At 45.1% G+C, this 21,555-nt stretch overlaps 1 protein-coding gene across 3 annotated transcripts in view; it reads right to left on the bottom strand.

Moving 5' to 3' along the window:
- Positions 1 to 5,233: 5,233 nt before the first annotated feature.
- The window catches only part of PPP4R2 (protein phosphatase 4 regulatory subunit 2), a 33,830-nt gene continuing 17,508 nt past the window's right edge, over positions 5,234 to 21,555 (bottom strand). For all 3 annotated transcript variants that reach the window (XM_033926324.1, XM_033926326.1, XM_033926325.1), the window contains exons 6-9: positions 19,671 to 19,745; positions 17,011 to 17,154; positions 10,240 to 10,490; positions 5,234 to 7,696 (exon numbers count right to left, since the gene is read on the bottom strand). In XM_033926324.1, the coding sequence (XP_033782215.1) occupies positions 7,392 to 7,696; positions 10,240 to 10,490; positions 17,011 to 17,154; positions 19,671 to 19,745 (775 nt within the window). In that variant the 3' untranslated portion in view covers positions 5,234 to 7,391. The remainder of the gene's footprint in view (positions 7,697 to 10,239; positions 10,491 to 17,010; positions 17,155 to 19,670; positions 19,746 to 21,555) is intronic.

The following is a 21,555-nucleotide window of genomic DNA, read 5'->3' as shown; positions in this document are numbered from 1 at the left end:
TACCCTTCAATCAGAGACATCAAATGGAAAAAACTGTACGATGGCCTTCTAGCCACACAGGATGCAAAACTAGACTACCAACTCTCCAATCTGCTAATCGTGACCCCAGACTACAAAACTTTCAGAAAAGAAATAAAAACCCTGCTATTCAAGAAATCCATGAAGACTAACACTGTATGAAACATTTCAATCCTCTGAAGCAACCCGCTCTACTCTGTAACACCTCTGGACATGTCCAGAAATCCTCTTCTGTAATCTGCTTTGAACCACAAGATGATGGCGGAATAAAAATCACTAATGTAATGCAAAAGATAGAGAGGCTCTCAGCCCACCACAAGCCATCGCCCCCATTTCCTTCCCCTCTTCTGGAATACAGAAAGCATGTGGATTCAGCGCATGTCAATACGCTTCTCTCCTAACACAGGACTTCCTCTCGGGAGGTGAGGGCAGACATCTAACGGTGCTTGACCTTCAAGGCCCTGCACCACACCAAACTCAAAGTCTCTCCCCCACTTCCTGTCACATAGTATCCTAAAATTACATAGAGAAAACAAAAAATTTGTGCTCTTCTCAGGAGTCCCACTACATAGTGGGGCCAAAGGCAGAAATCTGAGAGGGGATCATAATGCCCTTCAGTGCAGCAGGCTGCACTGGTTAGATTAAGTCAAATAGGCTACATCAGATGTGCAAAAATCAGTAGCTACTTTTAGGTTATAACAGAGAGGAGATGAAGAGCAAGCCTACCATAAGCTAAAAGAGAGGTAGCAGTAGATCTGAGAAACTGAGATCTTTAATATCGTGACATAGAAGCGAGATTCACTCCTGTCATGGAACACAAAACTAACCCATATAGAGACGCTTATTTATTTATTTAAAAAATTTCTATCCCGCTTATATACTAAACGGGTTACAATTGTCACATATATAAGAATAAAAACAAATCCATAAAATTCATCATACACAAATCAAAACAGGACACATTACATCAGTCTTTACATAAAAGGTATTAACATCTGCTCATTATAAAATACTCAGCGAAAATTAGTAGCTGTTCCCTCTCTCCTCACCCCCCACCCAATTGGCTTCCCTTTCCAACCTGCATAGCCTACAGTCACTGCTAACAATATTTAAAGAAATCTCTTTCGTTAGGCCGAGCAACCACATTGTATTCTTTGATAAAACCTTCCCTGGCAGACCACTAAACCAATTTCTATGACTTGGTCAATAAAGAGTTATGAGCTAGTTGGGATTAATTGTACAATTTGCACACAGCCCCAATGGAAATTGAATTAGAGCTATTGGTAATTTTCCCAACATGGCTCGATACAGATAACTGTTGACCTGTAGTCTTCGCAGATGTCCCAAGAGAAATACAGTGGACTAAAATGTGAGGAACTCATCTGATTTGGTGGTACAAGGTAAGAGTTGATTAAACTGGATAAACAAAATGTTATTAAATTTGCTCTATATGTGGAAGGAGATACAATATTACTTAAGTGCAAATATTAGTCCAATAGATACGAGTTAACATTCACATAAGCTGTGATGTAGAAAAACTCTGACCAACCATGACTCGTATGCTTAATTGTATCTTACAAACACTACTTGAAAGAAATTTTTTAATATAAACATACTCCATTTTCAGGTTTTCATGTCAATGTATGGATATATTTTATATATATTATATATAGTATAAATAAAATACGGTGAAACCTTGGTTTGCGAGCATAATTCGTTCCGGAAGCATGCTTGTAATCCAAAGCACTCGTATATCAAAGCAAATTTCTCCATAGGGAACAATGGAAACTGACGATTCGTTCCACAAACCAAAAACTTTAATACAAAATACTGTATGTACTTGTATTGCAAGACCTCGCTCATTCAGAACAGTCATTACACTCCCGCAGCGTCAGAGAGAAGAACCATCGGCTCAGTTGTGATGATGTGACGCGTGTATACTGTATGTACTCGTATCGCAAGACCTTGGCTTGTTTAGAATAAAAGATTAAGTTTCTTATCTCTGCTAATCTTCCTTCTTGTAAATCTCCTCTGGAGGCTGAACACTAGGGTTCTTGCATCTTCTCCAGCCTTGGCTGCAGGACTCACAAACAATTTTTGTTGCCACCCTCTTAGGATACGTCCCTGGATACGTCCCACGATTCTCAGTAGGTAGCAAAGCCAGGCAGATCAAGCACAAACAGAAAACACAAGAAAAGAGAGAGAGAGGGGTGCGGGGACTCCCCGCTACAAGTCAATTCTGCTCATGATAAATAAACACAATCAACAAATGCCAAAAAGGCCAAAATTTGTTAAACAATAAATTTGAGCAGGTATAACTGCAACACTGAGTAGCATTTTGCCAAAGGAGACAGCCTGAAGATCAGAAGGGGCACCACTCAGACACCCCTCCGACCCCTTAATCTTACATAAAAGGACACACTTGTAATTCTTAGAGAGGCCGATCAAAGACAGAAATCCAGTTTACCAGTTACTGAAGAGGCGACCTGCGAATTGGACAAATAAACAGGCAGGGGTTCAGCCTCCAGAGGAGATTTACAAGAGGGAAGATTAGCAGAGGTAAGAAACCTAATCTTTCATTCTTGTAGAATCCCTCTGCAGGCTGAACACTAGGGACGTATCAAAGCAGTCCCAACTCTCGAGAGGGGGGGGGGGGCCGATGAGTCTGCCGCCAGAACGGAAGCGTCAAAAGCTGTATCACACTTAACCACCACATCAAATTGGTAAAAGAAGAGATTCCGTCTGAGAATTGCTGAAAGCACCTGGAGCCACAAAAAATTATAGAGCTCAGATTCTCTGGAGGTTTGCAGTCTGCTGTCAGGTACAGATTTTGGCTGACAATCTGCCACACTGGCTATGAGATTGTCTAGCCCCTTTTCAAACATTTGTTCCTTGAAAGGAAATCTGCTCAGGGTAGCCTTAGAGGCAAAATCTCCCGCCCATTGCCTGATCCAGAGCATTCTGCAGGCTGAGATCTAATAAGCCAAACCTTTGCTCGTAACTCTGATGTTGTAGAGAGCATTGGCTAAATGAGCCACTCCAACTGATAGAAGCTGGGGTAAAGGCTCGCCCTCTGCCAGCTCAAGACTCCACAACATGTCAAAGGAAGCTGCTGCAGCCGCTTTGATTTCCTAAGGCCAATTCTTTGAATTGTCTTTTAAGAATCACATCCACTCTGTGATCCTGCATATCCTTTAATACCTCGCCTCCCTCATTTGGTAAGGACGTACACTTGGTTATCTATGCTACCAAGGAATCTACCTTGAACTAAGCGAACAACTATGGACACTTGTGTGCCATCAGATACAGCCAAACCATTGTCTTGGCTACTTTAAAGGACCCATCAGAAGCATCCCAATGCTCTGTGTGACCAACATATTGATTATCAGGATGTCAGAGAAATGAAGACAGGACTCTCACTCCGCTCATTATAGAGCAGGGAGCAGAGGGGACCTATTGGGAGTCCTATTTTAACTCCTGCAGAGAGTCAATGATAAGTACAGAGTCGAGGGACTAAATAGGTAGTAGACTGTGGGGTCATCTTGATCGAGAGCTACCACTATATCTAATGCACATGTACCTGCCTGTGATCCTGCATCTCCCAACAGGGAGGACTGGCTCTGTGACAGTAAGTGCATAGAAATAGACCCTTCATCCATTGAATCTCCCTCGGAAAGATCCACAGAATGCTGGTCAGACGCCCCTTGGGGATTTTGGTCATCCAGAAAGGCTCTCCACATTAGACTGACAAATTCTGGAGAAAATGCCATGTCAGGCAGCGTGGAGTCTCATCTAGACAACTCCAGCTTGCGTCTCAGGCTCTGCGCCCCTGCGTTTAGGATGACTGCCATTCTGGGACTCTGGAAGGGATTTACTCCCAACCAACAAACCCACCGATCATTCCTCAGCCCTAGACAGCAAAGGGGAGGCTAAGCTAACCATTCCTGCCTCCCCTTCACATACTGCGTGGCACAAGGGTGCTCTTTGGATACCCATCCAGTGCAAACCTAGTATGAATTAGAAGTAAAGGAGTCTGAGGCAAAACAAGGTGATTTGAAGCTTCTGGAGAACTTTATCAAAAAAACCAACCCTGGAAAATCCAAGATGGCCACCGCAGTGTTTTGGCACCAAAAACCAGCTCTAAAACGTTTTAACTAAAATTAAAAATTAAAAAAGAGTGATTTTAGGATTTTAGAGGTGGGGAAAACTAAGGGAAGGGTTAGAAACCTGAATAGGCTTTAAAGATACCCTTGATTTTCCTCATAGACTGCAGCGGGAAGAGTGTGGCACAATGGTTAAAGCTATAGCCTCAGCTCCCTGAGGTTGTGGGTTCAAATCCATGCTGCTCCTTGTGACCCTGGGCAAGTCACTTAATCCCCCCATTGCCCCAGGTACATTAGATAGTGAGCCCACCAGGACAGACAGGGAAAAATTATTGCGTACCTGAATAAATTAATGTAAACCGTTTTGAGCTCCCCTGGGAGAACAGTATAGAAGTAAATAAATAAATAACAGTCTTACTCACTGTGACCTGTGCTGAAAATGTGCTGCAGCCTGCCTCAATTCCAAAGGTAGCTGGATCGTGGAGAAGAATTCACTGCCTCAAACGGACCACTATTCCAGCGCTGAATCTTCAGACCATCAGATGGACCTGTGTCTAAATAAGCCTCGAACACCCGCAGACACGAAGGGGGAAGTAGAAGTGAAAAACAGACAGTGACTGACAGCCTGCACTCAAGCTCCTGCGATGCAGCAGGCGAGCAATGCTACAAGGGAACAGACCCCAAAGGGTTCTGCAGGCTGGATAACAAGTACCACAGAGGGACTGGCTCATCAGCTGCAGACATCAGTCTGCTTCTCCTCCACGTAGGCAGAGCTGAACCCTCGACTAGGGGAGTTTTTGGCATCAAAAGTCAAAATATTGCAAAAAGACTGAAAAAATAAAGAAATAAACAGAGCAGATCTAGCTTGCGGTCAGAAGGAAAAACTGAACGGGGAGCAGAGCCCTCTAGTGGAGGATTCAAAAGCTGGACTAAACACCTGCATGGTTTGTGAGCACTGGGATATTACCCATCCGTCTAGAATGACACACCTATTGCACTAGAAATATAGACCTTGGGAACGAGAACAGACAGCATTTCCTAGGTTTCCTTTACCATGAATGCCACAGTATGCTCATGAAATGCAATCTTGGTTATAAGAATATCAGATGGTATAGGTGCTCAAAGAATAGGTTTATTGACAATTTCTCACAAATAAACAATCTAAAAAGGAACCAACTTTTCAGAAATTTTAACAAATTAACTTTTTTCCACTAGCAAATTATTCCCCAAGACAGAAAAGCAAAATGCACTACAGTTTCAAACAAAATCTTAGAACAGTTCCCTAATTTCAACATCTACATTGCATATTTCCTTTAACTTATGTTATTATGGTTACTCCTGCTGTAATAGACTTAGCAGTGTTTGATTTTGTTGGATAGGGAGAGCAGGGAAAACAATGATTGGCAAATATCTTTTGGCTGCCATGCCTACTTCAAACCAGATGTGCCAGAAGTTTACTAATATGTTACCTTATATGTGTACAAACTGAGCATTCAGTATATTGCAAGAGGTTTAGCAATTATCCCCCCTTTTACAAAACCGCTCAAAATATTTTTTGTGCCGGCCGGCGAGCTGAATGCTCTACGCAGCTCTAACGTTCATGGGAACTCTATGAACATTCAGTATGCCGGCCAGTGCTAAAAAAAACTCTTGTGTGGTTTTGTAGAAGAGTGGTGATAAATTAGAACGTCCATATATGAAATATATATCTAAACACACATACACACAGTACAAGATGGTTTGCCCCGTTTTACAGATCACGTGTGTAGTTCAGGCATCTAATTATGAACAAAAAGGGGAATTTTGATAAAAATGCACTCAAGCATTTTAAAACATTTATATTTATTGCTTTTATATGAATACTGTATTGAAAGCCCAATCATTCAGTTTACACACGAATTATACACTGTTTCACAAAGGCAGTGGACACTTGTTACAATACAAAACCTACTTTACAGAAATTTTAAAATTCTAAATATCAAAAAAGGTACAGCTGAAGAAACAGGTATAAATTTGACAGCCAGCAATTGTAATGGAGAAGTTGCACTTGGCAAGACTGAGAGCTTTGAAAATGTTATGAGCTTAAGAGGAGGAATTGTGCTTTGTGCTGGTTTGAAAAACGTAACAATGCTAGCTGTCAAAGTAGCATGTCCAAAAATATTTAATTCACTTCAAAATGTTATACAAATTATGGTGATTTCAAGCACCCCTAGAACTTTCAGTCATTTAGCTCAGGTACATAACTAAGGTAATATATTAATTAACTCTTCAAAATACAGTGGTGTATTGCACACCAGTATTATTTGCATACTTTAGAATAGCTTTGGAAAGAAATTTTAGTATTCACAAGGTTCATTAAATGCACGTCAGGCAGAGTACGTATTCCAGTCTTTTGGGATGTTCTCTGAGGTTTCCGCACATCGGTTCTATTAACTGAAAACCAATTTCTCCAAGAACAATGCACTGCTAACCAAAAAGCCTTTCTTAAGACAAACCAAAATTTTGACTCAAGCACCTCAGAAGTATACAAAAGATCCCCCTGGAATGTGTTTAACCTGGTATTTCGAAATTACTCAGATCGCCAGTATTCCACACAGACCAATTTTACTGCATTCCCTCCTTTCTAGCGATCTCAGCTCCCAACAGAAAGAGAGAAAATATTGGAGGGGGGGGATCGCCGATAGTAGCAGAAAAATAGAATGTTTCCCTTTGAATGGAATTTGTATATACATGTGTATATGTACATTTATAAATACACACACGCATATGATTTTCTTTCACTGAAGACTTGATAGTTCACAGTCGGGTTAATAAAAATCTGAAGACCAGCATGAAACCCTAATGTTGAAACTACGACCAAAATAGGAAATAAACTGCTCTAGCCGTCAGAAAGGACAAGACAAAGACATCTTGCATACATACAGCTAACTGTGGTAATCTCCAAAAAAGTTGTCAAAATTATAACCTTCCAGTTTAAAAACTTTAATTCTAAATAAAAAAAACCAAAAACAAAACAAAAAAAAAAAAAGGTCTATACATAAACCACTGATTTGACCAAACCAAAAATTCAGCGGTAAGCAGGACCTGAAGCAGCCAGGATTCACAGTTCTTAGCACGGACGGCTCTTTCAGGTTTTATTCTGCAGAGTTTTGTTTTGTTTGTTTTTTACAACCTGCTTCTCGTGTAAAACTATAGGTCCACTCATTACATAAAATTTTTTTATACAGTGTAAAACCAGAGCCATATGGAAAATATCGCCTCTAAGTGGACTTAGTCTTGCTCCATAGGTTCTTCTGCAGCGTCTGTGGTTTCATCACTGTTTTCCATTGGCGACTCTAGGGGGATGTCAGCAGTTTCTCTGGCAAAGGTTCCCTGCTCTTCAGTGGCCCTGCAGTCAGTGCCACTACTAATGGCAGACGTGGTATTTCCGCTACCTTGAGAAAGTAAATCCTTCTCCACGTGAGACTGGTCCGATTCTTCCATTCTGCTGTTTTCTTCATTCACAGTTAAGGTTTTATTAGTATCTTTCCTGTGATCTTTTTCAGAAGCCATTTCTCTCGATAACACGAAAGACACTGAAAATAGAGAAATGGTAATTAAAAGTCCATTTTACACAGAAAGATAACCTAATTCAGGCAACCAGGTCAGGATGTGCTCAATTCCAGCAGTCCTGCCGAATGTGACTTTTTTGTAAACCACACATTAAAAATGTAATACTTTGTGCATTTACCAGCAAGTATAGCCATCTTACAATTTAATGAGCACAAAGAAAGCAATATTAATTCAGCATTTTCCATATTTAACATCCAGTACTTACATACAAAAATGATAATTCTGCTACTTTCACATGTGCAATGTCTAAGCACTTACCAATTAATTAGCAAAGCCACAATTTTTGGGTTTTGTTTTTTTTTATTTGGAGACAGAAACACAAAGGGGGGATTGAGCAAATTACTCTCTTAATCCCTCATGTAAAGCTCTATGCAAAAACTAGCTTTCGAAAAAATAAAAATAAAATCTGTGCATGTCTCAGAGCTGGTGCTAGAATTTAACCAACTAGGGAAGATGTTTAGATCTTAGGCATGCCTCTGCCATGTCCCCTTGAAATCTCTGGATTCAAGAAAGCGTGGGACAGGCACAAGGGATCTCTTTTGGAGAGGAGATAATGGATGTTGCACATAGGCCAACTGAATGGGCCATTTGGCCTTTATCTGTCATCAGGTTTCTATGTTCTCCGTTTCCCACATAAACAATGGCTTCCTGAAATCATTTAGCAGTGTAAATGCTGCTCTTTACACATGGAGATACTTCTAAAAGTGAGCTAAAACTGTGAAAGCATCATCTTAACACAGCCACACCAAAAGCTGAACTTGCTGAAATGTTTTGCAAACGTGGTAAAATCATATTTAACTGGACATATTTTTCAGAAAGTTTTTAATTTGTCTGGGTTTACAACACTCTGAATATGTATAATCTACCTCTGTTGTAAAGCACCGTAATCACAAGAAAAGATCCTTTTATAAAGATGATTTAATTCCGAGTTCTGGGCATTATCCCCTATATATCACATGCTTCCTGCTGGTGTCCATAACCTAACAAACAGCGGGTGAGGAAGTGAGATTAGTACTCAATGGCCTTTATGATTCAAACACTGTCTCTAATAGTAATACCCTGTGGTGTTTAACTCAAATTACCACAGAGTAATACTAGATGTGATATGGATGAACCATGTTTTTTTGCAGTTGTTAATTATACTGCAAATCACCTTTTTAAAAAATTACTGTCCAAACATAATAGTTCAACATCTGTACTGTGTGATTAAGGTATCATAATTCAAAAGTTGCCTTCAAGACCATCATATATTGGATTTATAAGCAAATATTTAATTTACTTTTGTATTGTGGAGATTTAATATTCCTGTGTCAGTGGTAGTTCAAGTTTGATCATGCATAGAAGAATTATTCCCAGATTAAGTGCAGTATATTGCTACTGTACAATCTGGTCAGCATTGTGTATTCTGACAGATGATCAGAATTTTCATTTCAAAGTATATAAATTGAACAATAACAGTTCTTTGTGAATTCTGATGTGCTCAGACCCCTACGATAGCCCATAGATAACGTTAAGAGCCCTGGGGAGCCATTATTACAGCATCTTTGTTCCCATATGACCACCTCTCTAACATTCAAGAAGAATTTTTTGTATACAATTTAAACATGTAAACACTTATCTTGAAAGTTGAAAATCCAAAGGTGATCTTACGCAGTCCTAGTATCGTGAGTGCAACTGGGCTACATAAGACCACCTTTGGATTTTCAACTTTCAAGATAAATGTTTATATTTTAAAATTGTATACAAAAAATCCTTCTTGAATGTTAAGAGAGGTGGTCATATGGGAACAAAGATGCTGTAATAATGGCTCCCAGAGCTCTCACGATATCTATGAGGGCTATCGTACTGCCATTATACAGATCCATGATGAGACTTCACCTGGAGTATTGTGCCACATTATCAAAAGGATGTGAAGAGAATGGAGTCAATTCAGTGAATGGCCACTAGGATGGACTCAAAGATCTCCCATATGAAGAACGTCTGAACAGGCTACGCTTATATTCTCTCGAAGAGCACACAGAAAGGGGAGACATGATAGAAACATTCAAATACATCACGGACCGCATTGAAGTGGAAGAAGAAATCTTTTATCTTACGGGTCCCACGGCGACAAGAGGGCACCTGCTAAAACTCAGGGGGGGAAGATTTCATGGGGACACCAGGAAATACTTCTTCACCGAAAGGGTAATTGATAAATGGAATGGTCTTCCACGCCAGGTAGTTGAGGCCAATACAACGCTCGACTTCAAGGAACGATGGGACTGTCAGGTGGGGGTCGCTCCAGAGGAATGCTTAAAAGACGGATTCTCGAGGCGGGAGAGTTCTTGAGTGGACAGACTTGATGGGCCGTTGGCCCGTTTCTGCCGTCATACTCTATGTTTCTATATTTATCATAGGCATCTGAGCACATCGATATCACAACATATGATATTTATATATTGGATTTATAAGCAAATATTATTTAATTTACTTTGTATTATGGAGATTTATCTTACTATGTTAATACCTGTGTCAGTGGTGGCACTCGTTAAATGCTGTCGGCCACAGCCAGTTGCTCTCTCTTTCTCTGGGGTGTCTGCTATCATATCTGAAGAAACGTCACTAGATGAAGGCGGGCTATCTGCTTCCCTGTCTTCCTCATCATCAAATTTAAGTCTTTTCACTTCATGTTCTTCTGTCTCTATTGGGTCTTCTTCTGCGTGTTTGTTTTTTACAGTATTTCCATGAGGACCTTCTGCTTCACATGCTGGCGATTCGCTAATTAAATAAAAGAACCATTTTGTTAAAAAATAAACAAGATGTTAACTAATAAAATGTCATGAAAAAATACCACAGATATCCAAACATGTCTTGTGTATGCCAATTTCAACTGCTCTCATCTTTTGGGAATATGAGCTAAAGTGCTAAGTTGGGCCAGTTTTAGCATTAATGTATTTTCTCCGTTGACAGATAATGCAGATATTAGAATGTTAGAAGAAAATACAACATAAGGAGAAATTAGGTTCTTACCTGCTAATTTACTTTCTTTTAGCTTCTCCAGACCAGTAGAGGTTAACTTTACGAATGGGTATATATCTAATCATGACCAGCAGGTGGAGACTGAAAACAAAACTTTGGGACAGTATATCCTAGCCCCTCCTCTCTATTTCCCTCAGTCTGCCGAATAGCCAAGCAGAACCAAGAACTGGAAAACAACAGAGAGAAAAAACAATACTCCAAAAGGAGTAACAAATAACATACCCAAAATGCTGTTGGAAAATGCAGAGGAGAAATTCCCGAAGGAAGAATGTCCCCACAGCTCGCCAGCTAAGCCAGCCGAGCCACAGCCGCTGTTCTTCAATTCTCCCCGGCCCTAGAAAAATACTAGAACCCGCAGCAAAAACCAAAAACTGCCCGCGCAACAGCCCCAACAACAACAACAACAGACAGGGTGGGGACCTCTACTGGTCTGGAGAAGCTAAAAGAAAGTAAATTAGCAGGTAAGAACCTAATTTCTCCTTCTTTAGCACTCTCCAGACCAGTAGAGGTTAACTTTACGAATGGGACGTACCAAAGCAGTCCCTCTCACGGGCGGGACCCCCGAAGGGCCGATACCAGTACACGCTCACCGAACACCGCGTCCCGACGCGCCTGCACATCAACCCGATAATGACGAACAAAGGAATGCAAGGAGGACCAAACCGCAGCCTTACAAATATCCACTGGAGGCACGAGCGACGACTCAGCCCAAGAAGCCGCCTGACCCCGAGTGGAATGAGCCTTGAGAAACTCCGGAACAGGCTGCTGTTTCAGAAGATAAGCGGAAGCAATCGTCTCCTTGATCCAGCGCGCAATAGTAGCCTTAGAAGCGCCCGCTCCCCGACGAGGACCCGCCAGGAGGACAAAGAGATGATCGGACTTCCGGAATTCCTGGGTCCGCTGCACATAAGAGCGAAGGACCCGACCGACATCCAACTTGCGCAGCTGCCGTTGCTCAGAAGAGCCCTCCCGACCACCCAAGACCGGGAGAACCACCGATTGATTGACATGAAAAGGAGAAACAACCTTCGGCAGAAAGGAAGGAACAGGCCGCAAGACGACCCGCTCCCTAGAAAACTCCAAGAAGGGAGCCCTACAAGAGAAAGCCTGCAGCTCAGAAACACGCCTAGCAGAAGTAATGGCCACCAAAAAGACCGCCTTCAAAGTAAGGTCCTTCAAAGAACAGTCGTCCAAGGGCTCGAAAGGCGGACGCACCAAAACAGAGAGAACCAGATTAAGATCCCAAGAGGGAACCGAGGGCCGTAGGGGAGGCCTAAGCAACTTGGCCGCCCGCAAAAACCGAATCACATCAGGAAGAGCCGATAAACGCTGACCTGACACCAACCCTCGAAAGGCCGACAGGGCCGCAATATGAACCCGGAGAGAAGACCAAGCCAGGCCTCTATCCAGGCCATCCTGCAAGAACTCCAGAATGTTAGGCAGATAAGCGCGAAAAGAGGTCACTCCCCGCGCCCGACACCATTCCTCAAAGAGACGCCAAACCCGCACATAAGCCCGAGAGGTAGAAAGCCTCCGGGACCCCAACAGTGTAGAGATCACCTTGTCTGAATATCCCTTCTTGCTAAGGCGACCCCTTTCAAGAGCCACGCCGTAAGACAGAAGGGAGACGGGTCGAACATGGGAATGGGACCCTGCATCAGAAGGTCGTCCGAGAGAGGCAGAGGAAGAGGATCCGCTACCAGGTGCCTCACCAGATCCGCATACCACGGACGGCGAGGCCAATCCGGCGCCACCAGCACCACCAAACCCGGATGGTGAACAATGCGAAGAAGCACCCTGCCCACCAGCGGCCAAGGAGGGAACACATACAACAGCCCCTCCATTGGCCACTGCTGGACCAGAGCATCCAGACCCTCGGCCAGACCGTCCCTGCGACGACTGAAGAAGCGGGGCACTTTGGCGTTGCCACCCGTGGCCATCAGGTCCATCAGGGGCTGCCCCCAAGCCTGCACTATCAACTGAAACGCCTCGGCGCCGAGACACCACTCTCCTGGATCTAGAAAGTGACGACTGAGGAAGTCTGCCTGAACATTTTCTACTCCGGCTATATGAGAGGCCGAGAGGTCCAGCAGATGGGATTCCGCCCAAACCATGAGCAGAGCCGCCTCCTGCGCCACCTGAGTGCTCTTGGTGCCCCCCTGACGATTGACCTAAGCCACCGCCGTGGCATTGTCCGACAGCACTCTGACCGACTTGCCCAGCAACAGGGAGTGGAAAACCAACAGCGCCAGACGGACCGCTCTGGTCTCCAACACGTTGATCGACCAGGCGGCCTCCTCCGCGGACCAGGTGCCCTGAGCTGAGTGACCCAAACACTGAGCCCCCCAACCCAGGAGACTCGCATCCGTCAGGAGCACCGTCCACTGCGGGAGATCCAGACCCACCCCCTGAACTAGGTGAGGGGTCTGGAGCCACCAACGCAGACTGCAGCGCGCCAAGCCTCGCAGGGGGACCGGAACATCCATCCCGTGCCTCTGGGGAGACCACCTCCGGAGCAGAGCATACTGGAGAGGACGCATGTGGGCCCGCGCCCACCTCACCACGTCCAGGGACGCCGCCATCGACCCCAAGACCTGGAGGAAATCTCGCGCCCGAGGACACCGGGACGCCAAAAGCAGGCGAATCTGAGATTGCAATTTGCTCACCCGGCCCTCTGGGAGGAAGACCCTCCCCAAGGAGGTGTCGAACAGCACCCCTAGGTACTCCAGACGCTGAGCCGGGACCAACCGACTCTTGGAAAGGTTGACCACCCAGCCCAGCGACCGGAGAAACTCCACCACCCGAGCAGTAACCCGGGAGCTTTCCTGCAACGACTTTGCCCGAATTAACCAGTCGTCCAGGTAGGGGTGTACCAGGATGCCCTCCGACCGCAAGGCTGCCGCGACGACCACCATCACCTTGGTGAACGTCCGAGGAGCCGTGGCCAGCCCAAAGGGAAGCGCACAGAACTGAAAGTGCCGACCCAAGATCGCAAAGCGCAGGAAACGCTGATGAGAGGCCCGAATGGGAACATGCAAGTAGGCCTCCGTCAGATCGAGAGAAGTGAGAAACTCCCCCGGCTGAACCGCCAGAATGACCGACCGCAGAGTTTCCATACGGAAAGAGGGAATCTTGAGAGCCCTGTTGACCCCTTTCAAATCGAGGATGGGCCGAAAGGTCCCCTCCTTCTTGGGCACCACAAAGTAAATGGAGTACCTGCCCGTGCCCCACTCCGGAGGGGGCACCGGAACAACTGCCCTGAGATCTAGCAAGCGCTGAAGGGTCTGGCGAAAAGCCTGCGTCTTCCCCGGAGTCTGACATGGAGAAGCGAGGAAAAAAATCCGGCAGAGAGCGGGCGAACTCCAGGGCATAACCGTCCCGCACCACCTCCAGGACCCACTGATCGGACGTGATCTCGGCCCGTTTGGGGAAAAATTCGCGCAGCCGGGCCCCCACCGGAACCAAAGGGGGCGCCGGCAAGGCGTCATTGTGCAGGACGGGAAGCGGGGGAACCGGCGGAGGGATTCCCTGCCCCCTGACGGGCCCCCCTAAAGGGCTGCATGCGCTGGAAGAACCGACCCCGGGAAAATCCCGGAGACTGGAAAGAAGCAGCCCCACGCCCAGGGCGATACTTGCGAAAATCCCGCAAACGCCCCCGGGCCGCACCCCCCCGAGACGCCGGACGGGCACGGTCCTCCGGCAGACGGGGAACTTTCGAGTCCGACAAAGTCTGAATCAACTTATCCAAGTCCTCTCCAAACAAAAACGACCCCCGAAAGGGAAATTTAGTAAGCTTAGCTTTGGACGCAGCATCCGCCGCCCAAGCGCGCAGCCACAACACACGCCTTGCGGCCACGCCAAAAGCCATAGACTTAGCCGAGATCCGCACCAAGTCATATAGAGCATCTGAGAGGAATGAGGCCGCCATCTCAATCTTCGCTACCTCCTGATCCACCAGAGACCAGTCGTCAGACTCTCGATCCAAGACCCGCTCCGCCCACCGAAACACGGCGCGAGCGACCAGTCCCCCACAAATAGCCGCCTGGACCCCAAAGGCAGAGACCTGAAAATTTTGCTTAAGGATGCTCTCCAATTTGCGCTCCTCAGAGTCCCGCAAGGCAGAACCGCCCTCAACAGGCACGGTATGCCGCTTGGAAATTGCCGAGACCACCGCATCCACGACTGGCGAAGCTAACGTAGCCCGATCCCCTTCCGGAATGGGATACAGGCGAGCCATGCTGCGCGCCAGCCGAAACGGCGTCTCCGGCGTTTTCCACTGCTCCAGAATAATATCCCGAATATCCTGATGCATAGGAAAAGAGCGGGAAACGGAACGGATCCCCCGTAACAGGGGGTCCCCCACACGCGGAGTCTCCGGCGGCGCGTCCTCAAAACGCAAAACCGAAGAAACCTGCTGAATAAGGTCAGGCAGCTCATCTTTCTGAAAAAAGGCGCACCACGGACGCCTCGTCACTGGAGAACGGGAAATCCGACAACCCGCCGCCAGCTTCCGTCCCCTCCAGAGAGTCCTGGAACTCCTCAGAAGGGTCCAGGTCCTCCTCCAGACCGACCCGTTCCTCCGACCACAAATTCTCGTCCCACGACACCCGCGGACGCTTGGACAAGGGAGGCGGCGGAGGGGACGTCACGCCAGACGAAAGAGGCAAAGCCGCAGGGAGCGCGGAGGAAAACCCACCCCCCGAAACCCCCTGGGCGCAACCGGGACCCCCAGCCGCCTGAAAATAGGCTCTGTATAAAGAAAAGAAAAATTCAGGAGAAAAACCCCCCGAGGGTCCCAAGGGACTCCCTGCCACAGCAGGGGACCCAGCAGAACCTTGCCCCTGCATAGTCAAAACAGGGGGAAGGTCACCTGAGGTGGAAGACAAAATGGAGGGGCCAGACAGAGAAGATGGCGGTTTTCCCGCCAAAAAAGCTCCCTCCATAGCCTGAAGCGGCTGAGAAACCTGAATAGTCTCAGCCGCTAAAGCAGGCAAGCCGGCATCAGCTGTCAAAAAATCAGCTGAGAGGGAATCCTTCGGGGAATCCCTCCGTGGGCGGTTGTGGAAGACCGGGCTTCCCCACTGCTCCAAGCCGACTCGCGAGGCACCATCGGCGGGGAGCTCTGGGCGCCTGCAGCCGCTGCCGACGGAGCTCCACCACCTCACCGACCCAAACCGCCGAGTTCAGGCCGGCCGCGAGTGCCTCGCGGCTGGACTAAAATTGTGGCCTACTCCCCCGGAGAAGGGCACAATTGCTCCATACGCGACCTAGCTATAAAAAAGTGCTGGTTACATGAAAAAATACAGTAAAATACAGTTTTCTTAAAGGGAAACAACCCTTCAGACCAGCACTACCTCAGGATTTTTTTTTTTTTTTTTTTTTTACAGAACAGACTCCACAGGCTCTCGAAGCAATATGCCTTGCTTGACTTAGGGGGCAAGGCTTACTGCTGAGGCTCCTCTAAAAAAATGTGGGGAGGTGGAGGAAGTGGGGGGAGGGACCCCGCTCGTGACCCGCCGGGTTTAACACCCCCGAGGTCGGACGAACCCCCAAACAGAGTCCGCCCAAGCTCCGTCCGGCTAAAAACAGGGACAATAAACCCCCTAAACAAATTCCAACAGCCCTACCAAGGGAGATGGGTACAGATCACTCAACACCTGCTGGAGACTGAAAGAAGACTGAGGGAAATAGAGAGGAGGGGCTAGGATATACTGTCCCAAAGTTTTGTTTTCAGTCTCCACCTGCTGGTCATGATTAGATATATACCCATTCGTAAAGTTAACCTCTACTGGTCTGGAGAGTGCTAAAGAATATGCTGTTACAATCTCTACCTTTATAAATATCCATATGCACATAATGATTGGGCGAAGTCTGTCGGCAAATGAGCTTGCAATAATGCATATGCACTTCCTGCTGAAAGACTTGTGACTCAGGCTACAGCTGTCAGTCCTCAGATGCAAGCAGGCTGGAAAAGTCACTATCACATGCACCAACTCTATGGACAGTGGACTCTGAAGAGGAACACCGTTTCAGGACAATTTGAGCAGCTTTGCAGGGCTGGGGAAGCAAAATGCTTGTGCAGGATTAAGTGGCAAGGGGAAGTGCTTGGGGCAAGCAGCAGGAGCAGGGAGAACTATTATCTGCTAAATTCCACCCAGCGTCAGATAGTAAATATGAAAAAGTGGCAGAAAATTTTAAAGCCAATAAAAAGCAAACAATTAAACAGCTTGGCGATTAAGAACTTTAAACAAGTGACCACCTATGCGTTTTTCCCTCTGCTTGTTGCAAGCTTGATTCTTTGCTTTCTGTACCATCGGGCAAACCATTTGTAGTCATTGGGTTTGAAAGTGTAAGTTTCGGTCGACTCAAAGGCCTTGGGGTTCCTGGACCATTGATGTTTGACCTAAAAATTGAAAGAGATTATTTTTCATCATTCACTGTAGTCTCAAGTATTCATTTGCACTATCTTACCTCCATTATTATTTTTTTTTTTTTTAAATAAAAAAGCATAGTCAGCAAAAAAAACCAAAAACAAACTAGCATGTTAAAGTTGAAATTTCATCTTAATTGTTACATTTCCTTTCCTTGAATCTTGTTAGCCTAGCCAAGCCAGACTTATGTGTTATGCTCCCTTACCAGCAGATAGAGGTAACAAATCTGAAGATTTGAAATTTAAAGGAGAGGAGAAGGGTTTGGGATTTGATCTACCACCTTTCTGTGGTTACAATCAAAGCAGTTTACAAATTATATATAGGTACAGTAAAACCTTGGTTTGCGAACACAACTCGTTCCAGAAGCATGCTTGTAATCCAAAGCACTCTTATATCAAAGCAAATTTCCCCATAGGAAATAAAGGAAACTCAGACGATTCGTTCCACAACCCAAAAATTTTAATACAAAATACTATATGTACTTGTATTGCAAGACCTCGCTCATTTAGAACAGTCACTACACTCCTGAAGCGTCAGAGAGAGAAGAACTATCGGCTCAGTTGTGATGATGCGACGCGTGTATACTGTATGTACTTGTATTGCAAGACATTCTTTGTATATCAAGTTAAAATTTAATAAAATGTTTTGCTTGTCTTGCAAAACACTTGCAATCCAAGGTTTTACTGTACTTATTTTGTACCTGGAGCAATGGGGGGTTAAGTGACTTCCCATAATCACAAGTTGTTGCAGTAGGAACTATTGCCCTAACCTTTAGGCTACTCCTCCAATCCAGGAACTTTCTGGTACACCAACACAAAAGCAGCTCAAAGAACAGGAAGAGAACAGAGAAGAAAAAAAAAAAAAATCAACATTCCTCCTGAGAGGGAGAAGTCAGTGAAAATTACCAGTGAAGGACAGACTAAGGAAGCTACCATATAGTCCGTTATTGAGTCAGACATGGGAGAAGCCACTGCTTGCCACAGAATCAGTAACATGGAATGTTGCTACTCTTTAGATTTCTACTTGGTACTTGTGACCTGGATTGACCACTGGGCTGAACCAATATGGCTATTCTTATATAGATGTGAACTCTGATCCCCTCTGTAGAGAACTCTGCCACCATCACCACCTTGGTAAAGGTCTAAGGGAGCCCTGAATTAAAAACACTCTCTTGATACATAAACAAAGGAAGCACTTGTGAATATTCTGGATTGCACTATGATGACTTAAGACAGCATTGACTATGACGACTAAAGGAACAAAGGAAGCACTTGTAAATATTCTGGATTGCACTATGATAACTAAAGACAGCATTGACTATGACGACTAAAGGAACAAAGGAAGCACTTGTGAATATTCTGGATTGCACTATGATGAGTAAAGACAACGTTGAATATGAGACTAAAGGAACAAAGAAAGCACTTGTGAATATTCTGGATTGCACTATGATGAGTAAAGACAGCGTTGACTATGATGACTAAAGACCTATAACAGTCTTAAAGGTACAACCTTTCTTGGGGTTCACAAAATAAAATAAAGTAGCAGCCCTGTTCACATTCCTGGGGGGGTGGCTTCTAGAGGCAGGGAAAGAGACAGTGTTTCTCTTACTGCTGTTTGGAATCTGTATCAAGAAATTGGAGACAGGTCTTATGAATGAGTGAATAGTCCTGACAAACTACTGAGGACCCACTTATCTGAGGTAAGGTGTCCCACTTCCGATGAAAAAGTCAAAGTCTGCCACTCCTGAATCATTAGGGCTCGTTGGCCCCTCTTGCTATAGTACCAACAGAAGTAAAGAACCCTTAACCTCCCTGCCTTCTGGGCTCCCTAAAGGGCTGGCCCTTTTGCTGGCTGTGCCTAGACCTCAACCACTATCAAAGAGCTATACTGCAAGACCTGAGGAGTCTAGCCCATAGGAAAGCATAATCAATCCTGTTGCATCAGTCCACTTGCTGGAGGCAGAAAAATACTAGAAGATTCCTTGCTTCACCTCTCCTTAGAAAAAAATATCATCAGAACCTTGAAAGTTCTCTGCTGCCATCTGCTGGTAAAGAGTCCTGAACTGGTCTAGCATAATAAGGAAACTGTTCTTTAGCAAGGCAGTATCAACCAAATCCAAAATTATTTAATTTACAAGCAGCTAAAGTTTCTGAACTCTTCTATATACACAAAACAAAAAGGGACATTACTTCAAAGTCACATATCAGATTCAATCCATTCGCTTGACTCGGAATTCAAGATAAAAGCAATACCCTGGTTGCAAAGAAGTGCAGCACTTTTATACCAAGCAGGGATCCACTATGCAGCTGAGAATCTGATGTCTGCATACTCCTTCACAATGATAGGAAATGGGATATAGCACATATACTGCTTTTGCAAAATTAGTGTTTCCTCAAGAGAAGTCTATTGAAACCTTTCATCTCAAGCTAGGTGATGAAATTTACATTAAATTTAAAAAAAAAAGTCACTTTTTAATGGTTCAGTTTACCTGTCAGTATAACTTGGTGAGTTCCCTGGAAACATTACACCATTCATTCTGTGTACATTATTGGAACTATTCTTCCTACAAAAAAAAGGAAATATCAAAAAAGTAAAAAAATTACAAATCACACTGCCATAAGAAAGCTATTTTTTGGAAAATGGTCTGCATATCTTATATACAGTATTGCTGTTTCATGAAGTAAGTCAAGACCCCCATTTTCCCCCCAAACAAGGAGGAAAAATGGTTGACTCCAATATAAGATGGGCAGCTTAATATTCAAGTGTCCTGCCCTGCACGGATCTGCATCTCCTGTCAGGCTCTGCACCCAGACACCTTCCCTCCCTGACAGGCTCTGCACCCTGACAATCATACCTCCTCTCTGCCGATATCTTGCATGCCACCGCACCTTCTGTATGACCTGTGTACTTAGAATCCCTGGTAGTCCAGAGGTGCAAGCTTTCTGTGCTCCAGACCTACTGCTGAGCCGCTCGCCGCAGCCATTCAGGAAGCATGTTCCTGCTCGGTACAGCTGAACTGCCAGAACTGGCAGCAGTGACCAGCTCAGCAGTGGGGCAGGAGCACGGAAAGCTTGCTCCTGCCCACTACACCTCTGGACCACCAAGCATTCCAGGTAAGTGGGTCATATGGAAGGCGCGGCGGCATGCAGGATATTGACAGATGGAAAGGGCGGGGGGGAGGGGAGACATAGGGTACATCGTGGCCTGGCGGAGGCCTGCAACAAGTCTGGGATGAGGGTGGATGGTTGCTGGCCCGAATACAAACTGAGACCCCCATTTTCAAAAATCTGGTTTATATTCGAGTATCGGTACCTAATTTAAAACGCAAACTGGAATTCATGCTTCTTACAGACACAGCCTTAGTAGACCACTTAAAGATGTCTATCATATTTTATGCCAAGGTAATGGGTACAGCTACAGGAGCTGTAATGTAAACAGCTTCTACCAAACAGCTGAACTATAGCACCCCCTTTACATGCAAAAGTTCAATATTTTAAGCAACATGATGCTATCTGACAAATTTATAGGAACATATGTAGGAAATGTCCCAAAATGTAAACTGAGTAACTTTGCATTAATAAACCTACCTGCCATGTCTTAGGTTTTAATTCTAGCCTTCATGTGTGTTGGAAAGTGCATACTTGAGAGTTCACAGTGGAGAGGTAGCAGTGGGTCAAAGCTCAACCATAAATCGATGAATACAGCATGCAAGTATTTCTTGTACCTTTTTATTTATAGTTTGTATTATAAAAACTATGCTTTCTTCCACTCACCCCAGGCAGCATTCATATAACAGAAACACTTGACTATGATGGATTTCTGTGTAACAAATATTAGACCTTCACACAATCACTGCCTGTGTCCGATTTATCAGCCAGAGAATCACACACTAGGCTTAACCACAGGGATCAAACAGGGAACCACACTTAGCCTTCTTTCCCCTGATGAGTGGCATTTTCTCTTTTCTGCTGCTTAAAGTGCAGGTCAATGTGCAGTTTAAGGTACTTGATTTATTCTAAGGTAACTTCTTGGTGGCAAGATAATATTGCTATAGTGCAGGCCTAGCATGTCATACACTTTAAAATTTGGCTTAAGAAGGGATGCGTCCATACTGTCCCTATAATTACTCCTGGGGGAATTCTGCGAAGCACAGACACAGGCAGCTCTGTTCCTCTTCTTCCCTTCCAGGGTGTATCAAGAGGAGGAGGAAGTGAGCTGCTGCACAGCACGTCACTTCCTCCTCCTGTGCCCAACTTAGACCTGACTGCAATCCCGCGGTTCACATAAACAGTCAGGTCTAAATCAGCACAGGAAGAGGAAGTGACCTGCTGTGCAGCAGTTCACTTCCTCCTCCTCTTGCCACACAAGCTTAG

Source organism: Geotrypetes seraphini, chromosome 17 (genome assembly GCF_902459505.1).
Source record: "Geotrypetes seraphini chromosome 17, aGeoSer1.1, whole genome shotgun sequence".
NCBI lineage: Eukaryota > Metazoa > Chordata > Amphibia > Gymnophiona > Dermophiidae > Geotrypetes > Geotrypetes seraphini.
The sequence above is the reverse complement of the archived record's forward strand: the minus strand, read 5'-3'. Positions and strand labels throughout refer to the sequence as shown.